We start from the raw sequence: 10,223 nt of genomic DNA, 5'->3' as shown, positions 1-10,223 counted from the left end.
GAGACCATTCTGGCTAACACGGTGAAACCCCGTCTCTACTAAAAATACAAAAAATTAGCTGGGCGTGGTGGTGGGCGCCTGTAGTCCCAGCTACTCGGGAGGCTGAGGCAGGAGAATGGCGTGAACCTGGGAGGCGGAGCTTGCAGTGAGCCGAGGTCCCGCCACTGCACTCCAGCCTGGGGCAACAGAGGGAGACTCTGTCTCAAAAAATAAATAAATAAAAATAAATTTAAAAAAAGAATAAAAACATGAGCAAAAATACCTAGGAGAATGCCAACCATCCAGAATCTGTAAATCAGAAGAGGCTTTTTCTAGACACTCCTTTGCAAGGACACAAGTTGGTTCCAACAAAAGTGACAAATTCCTTAAGAAAATGTTATTGCAAGAAAATATTCTTACAAAATACACTCCCATAGAAGGGGAACAAACACTTAATGACATCTACATATCAGGAGCCTCATATACATTTACTTGATTGAATCTATAAACCTATCCTGAGGTGGATGGCATTATCTTCATTTATAGTTGGGGAAATTCAAGTTCAGGGAAGCTAGAGAATTTGCCCGAGGTTGCAAACCTGACAAACCAGAGAGCCCAAATTTGAAGCCAGGCCTGTCTGCTCTCTCTCTCCATCATACTAAGTTGCTATTTTTCCACAGGGATACAAGAGAGAAGACCTAACTCCATCCTCCTCTTTGACTCTCCCTTCCTTCTTGGCAATGCCATGCCATGCTGTTCCCTCCCGGTGTTTTTCAACCTCTCCTTCACACATAGAAAATTATCTACCACATCGGTCCCACACAGAAAGATCCACAGCCTGTTATGAAGTTTTTGTTATAAAACATTTAATGTTAACCTACAATACAATGTAAACTTTTATGAAAAAAATTTAAAGTACACTAGATTTCTTCAGTAAATTATCACATGACTATTCAGGCGCAGTACAAGTTGGGGCACTGCATCCTTTGTGGATGGATTTCCGTTGCTGCGTTCCTCACAAGTCCTAAAAAACCAGTTGTAGAGCGGAGCTCCTTGTTCAAGCACCGGATAATGATGCCCCTGATTTTGCGTTCTGGGGGTTATCGCTCCTTCTCAGTCATTTTCTGAAACTCTTTGCTTGGCCTTGGCACCATTAGCAATTTTCACAACTGCTCAGTTGAAGGTTCTAGGTTCTTTTTAGCTTAGTTTTTAAGAGACAAGTGTTATCCTCTGGCCATCTCTTATTCAAAATCATGGTGGAGGCAAGCAAGGAGAAAGAAGTATTTGCTAGAGGAAATTCTGCAGAAGTGGAAGAAAAGACCAGAAGGGCTCCACTGAGGGTACAAATATTCAACTGACTCCAATCGAGTGTCTTTGCTTGGTCACTTCCCATGGTTATTCAGCTCAATCTACAACTTCAGTCGTGGGAGTGCAGAACAAAACTTGAAACAAGTGCTTTTAGTTGATGACTTGCCATTTGGAAACAACAGCTGAAATATCCCAGAGGTGATGTGGAAACAAGAGCAAATGCTTACAGATCACCGGCTTCTCAGTGTCTTCTCCCTCGCAGGTCTCATCGAAATCCCAAAAGTCCTTAGGAGTAACACAGATTGTACTGGCATTAAGTGACAAAATGTGCAGCCTGTATTTGACTGAGGAGGAAAGGAAATGGCACCTAGGCAGCAGCGCTAGGGTCAGCAAGGAGACCGGCCTAGGGTCTCAGTAAAGCAGAACTGTTTCAAATGGGACTAGACCGGGGCATGTGCTTCCGGTGAATCCTCTTGAAACCTAAAGTAAATGGGAAGGCCGCCCTAACAGTTGTACTGACATAAAGGGAGACCCTTCTTAATATTCTGGCAGCTGACTTCCTTCACTGAACAACTATTATCAAAAGGCGAGAGGCATAAAGTGCACACTGTAGAGTAAGAAGAGACTGAATTATGATGGAAACAAAAAATCGTAACTTCCCCAAAGAGGTGTGGATAGTGTACCTAGCCTCACAAAGGTCCTTAATACCCTCCTGTGTGCTGCCAGGGAACAGCTGTGAATTCCAGATGGGGAGGAAGGCTCTGACTTAAGTGGAAAAATTCCTCTGCATGGTTGTCAGCAGAAAGGTTTCACGTAAGGTTATCCTTACGTGGAGAACATGGGTTATCCTGCTGTTCACGCCAGATACATTTTATTGACAACAGTCAGATGGTGATTCCACTCATCTGGCCTTGGGACAGCAGAAAACGAAGTGGAAGAACAATAGCTGGCCAGGGACAGAATTAAATTTTCCTAGAGATGGTGTTCTAGACAGCTATGCCAAGGCCACTGGGAATTTCTCAGGCTCTCCAAGTTAATTTCTGTGGGGTGCCTTACTCTGCCATGTGGGATTTACCCCAACAACTGAGGACTGCAGTGGATAGTAACCATATAATTGCTACCAAAAACAGTGGTCCTTAGGTTTTAGTTAAGCAAGAGAGAAAGCCTTGAGACTACAACTCCAGCAAGTTAGGCTTTATGTTGATCTGAACCCCCCTGCCCTCACAGCATTCTAGGAACTACAGTAACGTCAGTCGGTTGCAGTGGTACAACGAGCCTGCACCAGTCTAGCTACAGAACACTTTGGAATACTTGTCAGAGCGCACTGGCATCTGTTAATACATGGCCTGACCCATGTACCCATTACCATAAACTCAACCACAGACGAGACATCCAGAGGTTAAAAAAAACCCTATTACTTCAACATAGCAATAGAGAGAAAGGATAAAAGCTGCCTCCAGAAGGTGGCTGCATCAGAAATGAAAATGTGCCTTCCAATAGATTACACAGGCTGGGAGTTCTGTCTTGGCTCCCTTCAAGGCCTCTGGTTCTATCCTTAAAACAATAATACACTTCCACTGAGACAGGCAGGGCACTCTCCTGTGGTTCTGCTGGCTCCACCACAGGCCCTGCTAGTCCTTTGGAAAGGCACCAGGCTTGGCAATTCAGGAAAGCCCAGGGCTGGGAGGAGCAGCATGCACATGTCAGAAGAGGAATGAAGAGCTGCTATCCTTTGGTTCAGACCCCATAACCACCACCTGGTACAGACTCCAAGGAAAAGCTGCAGTTGTGTGTAAAGGTGAGTTCCACCACATACATAGGTGTATCTTTACATATACAGCCTTTGTGGGGCCACAAACCCAGATTTCCTCCCACTGCTCCAAGTGGGGTGCACAGGTGGTAAGAAAGGACAGCAAGAGTTGGACCAAAAAGAATGACCTCTCTGGGAACGTGAGAGGGACAATGGCAGAAATAAGCACAAACCAGCCCGGGGCACTTTTATTACACTATTGTGGGCTAAGGAGCCCAGGGCATAAACTCATGGGTTTAAAGAATTGGCTCTTTATCAAATAAAGGAAAAATATATATATATACCTATGTCAGCCTCATTCCTTTGGTCATTACAAAACAGAAATAAAAGTTATTGAAAACTGGTGGGCAGTTCAAGGAACATCTCTGCTTCTCTGCTCTGTGCTTTCTCTTCCCTCTCTTCCCCAGAGGCAGGAGAAGCAAGTCCTCAGGAGATGCTGCAAGTAGCTGGTTGATGGAGGTTTTTCACTTTTATTTTTCATAAAAGCAAGAATGAATGAGAACTAGTGGGAATGTCCCCTTCCCAGCTGGGACAATGGATGGGTCGAAGGTGAAGAGTCTCTGTTCACTGGAAGGTGCGTGCACAGAGGCCACAGGAAGGGTGGGCTTGCCGAGCGGGTACGTTTGTTGCTAACCTTGCGCGCACACACAGGTTGTGACTCTTACGGGCAGCATGGTTTCTGATCCTTCCTAAGGATGCAGCAGTCTTTTAAAAAAAATATTGTATTATAATAATAATAATAATATGAATTTCTCTCTCTCTTTTTTTTTTTTCTGACTTGTTGTTGTTGTTTTCTTTTTTCCCCATTTCTTTTAGGGACTGGGGTAGGAGGGGACAGGAAGAAGAAAATGTCATTCGTCAGTTAGGTCCTGAACAAAAAGAACTTCTGTGTGGCTGAGTCCGGCCTCCTGCAGCGTAGGGGGATTGGGCCACTCCTCTGAAGGGATGCAGGGCAGCACTCGCCTGGGAAAATTGGCTTCAATCTGAAACTTTTCTGGGCTTTCCTTCAAGGAGAATAAGAAGTCGTGGATTACCTGCAGAGGTCATATAGAAAAAGAAGGGTGGTGAGAAAAAGAGAAATACACACACACACACACACACACACAACTCTGAAGTCAAATATCCCCCAACTCTCCCCAGGATGACTCTATAGGAAAGAATCACATTACACTGGAATTCTAGATCTTTTCATTTCCCATGGCATATACATGGGGCAGCCCTTTTAAAAGAAATTACACAAGCCCAACACTAGTCCTACTCTGAATTAATCTGTCTCTTCTTTGAGGTGTCTGATAAAATGCTAACTTAGAAATAATCACAAAGTTACAGAAAAGTTGGAAGTATAGGACACTTAATTTTTTTCTTTAACTCAGTTGAGAGTGAAGTGCTAACTGTAAGACACATGGCCTCAAGTATTCTGAGGTGATCACGGACTAATAGGACAATCTTCTATATAACCACAACTTGGCTCTCAAAATCAGGAAATGTAACTGACACATTATTTCTATAATATATTATTATTCAGGCCCTATTCAAGTTTTGCCAATTATCTTTTACATAATAGCAAAAGGATCCATTTTTTTTTTTTTTGAGACAGAGTCTCGCTCTGTTGCCCAGGCTGAATGGAGTGCAATGGCGCCATCTCAGCTCACCGCAAGCTCCGCCTCCCAGGTTCACGCTATTCTCCTGCCTCAGCCTCCTGAGTAGCTGGGAGTGCAAGCACCCGCCACCACGCCTGGCTAATTTTTTCGTATTTTTAGTAGAGATGGGGTTTCACCGTGTTAGCCAGGATGGTCTCGATCTTCTGACCTTGTGATCCTCCCATCTCGGCCTCCCAAAGTGCTGGGATTACAGGCGTGAGCCACCGTGCCCAGCCAAGGATCCAGTTTTAAGCCCATCAATCAACGTGTGGATAAAGAAACTGTGATATATATATATGATGGAATACTTCTCAGCCATAAAAAGGATGAATTAATGGCATTCACAGCGACCTTGATGAGAGTGGAGACTATTATTCTAAGCGAAGTAAGTAGAAATGGAAAATCAAACATTATATGTCCTCACTGATATGTGGGAGCTAAGCTATGAGGACGCAAAGGCAAAAGAATGATACAATGGACTTTGGGGACTTGTGTGGAAGAGTGGGAAGGGGTGAGGGATAAAAGACTACAAATAGGGTATAGTGTATACTGCTTAGGTGATGGGTGCACCAAAATCTCACAAATCACCACTAAAGAACTGACTCATGTAACCAAACACCACCTGTTCCCCAATAACCTATGGACAAAAAAATACAATACAATAAATGTGTTGTACCTCATATGAATCTCCTGTCTGTGGGAATGCCCTCCTTACCCTGCTCTGGCTCTGACAAGGCACAGTTAAAATCCTTAGTGAGAAGGGAGGCAGTATTAGGAGAGTCCATGATGCTAAAACTTAAACTGTGTGTGAGATGCCTGTGGAACAGGCCACTGTCATCTCTCCCTGTCCCTGCTCTGTGGCCTCTCCATCTAGCATTCTACTTCTAACAACAATTCTGCCAACCTCATTCAGATCAACCCCAAAGATGATGAACATGCCATTCAAGTTATTTTTCCTTTTTGGGAGGAATCTATTCCATTTTCTTTTTGATACACCTCTCAAAATGATGAATTCTCTGGGTTTTATACCCCTCTGTGTAAAGCAGTCCTTCATTTCTTAAACTTACTGCTCTAGGGAACTTTTTGTTGTTGTTGTTTCCCAGACAGGTCTCGCTCTGTCACCCAGGCTGGAGTGCAGTGGTGCAAACACGACTCACTGCAGCCTCGACCTCCCAGGTTCAAGCAATCCTCCTGCTTCAGCCTCCCAAGTAAGTGGGATAACACATGTCCAACACCGCCTGGTTAACTTTTAAAATTTTTTGTAGAGACAGAGTCTTGCCATGTTGCCCTCTTCAGGGATTTTTAAAGGGCTATAATCCAGAATTTAAATAGTAAATCCATGTTCCTCTTATCTAATCCATTCATGATTGTATAAACTTCTCATATTTTAGTCTATCAACCTAACTCGTTTTCAGTTTCCTTCTCTCTTTGCAATTCCCATTAATGTTCACTCTTTCTTAACATGCATCAATTAGACTTACACCAAGTATTCTTGGTATGAAACCAATATGAGTGAAAAAAATACCTTTTTTTTTTGAGATGGAGTCTTGCTCTGTTGCCCAGGTTGGAGTGCAGTGGCAGGATCTCGGCTCACTGCAACTTCTGCCTCCTGGGCTCAAGCGATTTTCCTGCCTCAGCCTCCCGAGCAGCAGTGACTACAGGCACGCACCACCATGCCCAGCTAATTTTTGTGTTTTTTGTAGAGATGGGGTTTCACCATGTTGGCCAGGCTGGTCTCGAACTCCTGACCTCGTGATCTACCCACCTTGGCCTCCCAAAGTAGGCTGGGACTATGGGCGTGAGCCACCAAGCCCAGCCAGAGACAGGGTTTCATTAGGCTGGTCTCGAACTCCTGACCTCAGGTGACCCACCCCTCTCGGCCTCCCAAAGTGCTGGGATTAGAGGCGTGAACCACCATGCCTGGCCAAAAAAATACTTTCTGATTTCTTTTTAATCTCTGCTTGAGAATACCTAACACTTGTACAAACTTGGCTTTTGTTTTTCTTTTTTTTTTTTTGAGATGCAGTCTCACTCTGTCGCCCAGGCTGGAGTACAGTGGCACGATCTCGGCTTACTGTAACCTCTGCCTCCCAGGTTCAAGCCATTCTTCTGTCTCCGCCTCTGGAGTAGCTGGGATTACGGGTGCATGTCACCACGCCTGGCTAATTTTTGTATTTTCAGTAGAGACTGGATTTCACCATGTTGGCCAGGCTGGTCTTGAACTCCTGGCCTTAAGTGATCCACCTGCCTTGGCATCCCAAAGTGCTGGTATTACAGGCATGAGCCACCGCACTCAGCCGGCATTTTTTATTACTAATGGCAAAGGGTTGATAACCATCAGGAAACAGATTACATTACTACTAGAGGTCCCTTTTGATTTGCAATGGACAGAAAAATTAGTTCTGGGCTTTATCTCTTATACATTTGTTTAAAACAAAGTCAGCTGCCTCTTTTATGACCACTCATGGGACCTGGAGATTTTTCTGCAGCATACCCCTTTTATCTTAGCATTGCACTACTTTCCAGAGCTGAGCATTACCTACAAATCTGTCACTCCTGGAGATTACTTATAAAGGACCAAGTTCACAGGAAGGTGATACAAGGTCTTTTTTTTTTTTGAGACAGCATTTTGCTCTTTTCACTCAGGCTGGAGTGCAATAGCACGATCTCCATTCACTGCAACCTCCGCCTCCCAGGTTCAAGCGATTCTGCAGCCTCAGCCTCCTGAGTAGCTGGGATTACAGGCCCACGCCATCATGCCTGGCTAATTTTTGTATTTTTAGTAGAGATGGGGTTTCACCATGTTGGCCAGGCGGCTCTCAAACTCCTGACCCCTGGTGATCTGCCCACCTCAGCCTCCCAAAGTGCTGGGATTACAGGCATGAGCCACTGCACCCAGCCAACACAAGGTCTTTAAGGGTACTAAAAAAACACTATAGCATTATTTGGTCTTATGTAATTATCTCTGTGAATGTTAAATTCCAGGCCAGCACCACCAGGGCACTGCTACATTACACACTTCTTTCCATCTCTAAGACCCATTTATGACCAAGCATTTCTCTTAGACTAATCTCATGTGGCCATGATACTCTTTTTTATTTTTATTTATTTTATTCATTTTTTTTTGAGACACAGCCTCACTCTGTCGCCCAGGCTGGAGTGCAATGGTGCAGTCTCGGTCCACTGCAACCACTGCCTCCCGGGTTCAAGCAATTCTCCTGCCTCAGCCTCCCGAGTAGCTGGGACTACTGGCACCCGCCACCACACCCAGCTAATTTTTGTACTTTTAGTAAAGACGGCGTTTCACCATATTGGCCAGGCTGGTTTGGAACTCCTGACCTTGTGATCCGCCTGCCTCAGCCCCCAAAAGTGCTGGGATTACAGGCATGAGCCACCACGCCCAGCCGATACTCTTTTTTAAAAAACAGCTTTTAGTGAGGAACCCATTTAAAAGTCTTCAAGGATCAAATAGTTAATGAATGGTTGGTTCCCTTTTGGCCACAAGCCTATTCTGTTCCACAGTTCTAACAGATTTTTCCTCCAAAACTCTCAGGAGAGTAAATTTTTGTTAGGTTTTTCATTCTTTTTTTTTTTTTTTTGAGCCAGAGTTTCACACTTGTTGCCCAGGCTGGAGTGCAATGGCATGATCTCGGCTCACCGCAACCTCTGCCTCCTGCGTTCAAGCATTTCTCCTGCCTCAGCCTCCCAAGTAGCTGAGATTACAGGCACACGCCACCACACCCGGCTAATTTTGTATTTTTAGTAGAGACAGGGTTTCTCCATGTTGGTCAGGCTGGTCTTGAACTCCTGACCTCAGGTGATCCGCCTGCCTCGGCCTCCCAAAGTGCTGGGATTATAGGCGTGAGCCACAACGCCTGGCCTAGGTTTTTCATATATAGTTTTATCTATCAGAATTTTTAGGGTAGAAATTCCATGTAATTCGTGTGTACAATAGCAAAATTGCTAGTGAACATGAAAGCTAAAATACATACACAAACCCATAGTTAAGAAATGGGACAGCAGGGGAAGGAAATTAACGCTAATAACCACCTACTACATGGTGGATACTGTGTGAGGCACATCCACGTTATCTCAATTTAAAAATCCAAAGTTAGAGACATGGGGCCAGGTGCAGTGGCTCACGCCTATAATCCCAACACTTTGGGAGGCCGAGGTGGGTGGATCACTTGAGGTTAGGAGTTCGAGACCAGCCTGACCAACATGGTGAAACCCCATCTCTACTAAAAAAAAATACAAAAATAAGCCAGGCATGGTGGCGGCTTCCTGTAATCTCAGCTACTCGGGAGGCTGAGGCAGGAGAATTGCTTGAACCCAGGAGGCAGAGGTTGCAGTGAGCTGGGACAGTGCCACTGCAATCCAGCTAGGGTGACAAGGCGAAACTCTGTCTCAAAACAAACAAAGTTAGAGACATAAGCACTTCCCCCAATATAAATAAATGCATAAACGAGAGAGAAATAAAACAAGGAAACTATTTGCTTCTCTCTTAACAAAATGTTTCATAACTTTAATTCTGTATTAGTTCTCTGAGTCTTACATTCTGTACTGGCCAATAAGCTCCATGAATTCCAAAACCATGTCTCACTCATCTAAATGATCCCTAGAGTATCTAGCTCACTGCGTGACATACCTATGTTCAGTTTAAACTTATCAGAGGGCAGATTACAGTTCTAGTTCACTAATGGGAAATCTGAGGCCCTGTAGAATTTTGCAACTTGCCCAATGTTGTCCAGTTAAACAAGCAGAAGCAATGAATGTACTACCCAGCCTCACCTGACTACAGTGCATCCTCTTTTAATTATGAGGTTTACCCTTGATTATTCTGAGTGATCAGGGAAACTGCAGAATCCACTATAGCTATAAATTTGGAAAGGCAACATACTGACTCTCAGTTTAAATAAATTTTCTTTTGGTTACAAATACCAAAAATAGTAGTTAGTATTTAAGCACTTACTAGGAGCCAGGCACAATGTTAAGAATTTAATTCTAACAACAATCCTACTAGGGAGTGCCTATTATTATTATTTTTATTTTTATTTTTATTTTTATTTTTTTACAGGGTCTCTCTCTGTTGCCTGGGCTGGAGTGCAGTGCTGCAATCTTGGCTCATTGCAACCTCCGCCTCCCGGGTTCAAGTGATTCTCCTGCCTCAGCCTCCCGAGTAGCTGGGATTACAGGCACGTGCCACCACGCCCAGCTAATTTTTGTATTTTTAGTAGAGACGAGGTTTCACCATGTTGGCCAGGCTGGTCTCAAACACCTGACCTCAAATGATCCACCTACCTCGACCTCTCAAAGTGCTGGGATTACAGGCATGAGCACGGGGCCCAGCCATACCTATTATTAAACCCATTTTACAGATGAAGAAATTGAGGCTTAGAAATTAAATAAACTGACCAAGGAAACACATCTAGTAACCCTGGAAGAATGAAAATTTGATCCTCATGCTGTGAGGCTCTTGAGTTTCT

General features: G+C 44.2%; 1 protein-coding gene across 4 annotated transcripts in view; it reads right to left on the bottom strand.

Moving 5' to 3' along the window:
- Positions 1-820: 820 nt before the first annotated feature.
- Positions 821-10,223, bottom strand: part of FAF2 (Fas associated factor family member 2) — a 62,238-nt gene continuing 52,835 nt past the window's right edge. For all 4 annotated transcript variants that reach the window (XM_016954291.3, XM_518117.9, XM_009450199.5 and 1 more), the window contains one exon: positions 821-4,131. In XM_016954291.3, the coding sequence (XP_016809780.1) occupies positions 3,949-4,131 (183 nt within the window). In that variant the 3' untranslated portion in view covers positions 821-3,948. The remainder of the gene's footprint in view (positions 4,132-10,223) is intronic.

The sequence above is a fragment of the Pan troglodytes genome, chromosome 4 (genome assembly GCF_028858775.2).
Source record: "Pan troglodytes isolate AG18354 chromosome 4, NHGRI_mPanTro3-v2.0_pri, whole genome shotgun sequence".
Classification (NCBI taxonomy): Eukaryota; Metazoa; Chordata; class Mammalia; order Primates; family Hominidae; genus Pan; species Pan troglodytes.
This window is presented reverse-complemented; position numbering and strand designations above follow the sequence as displayed.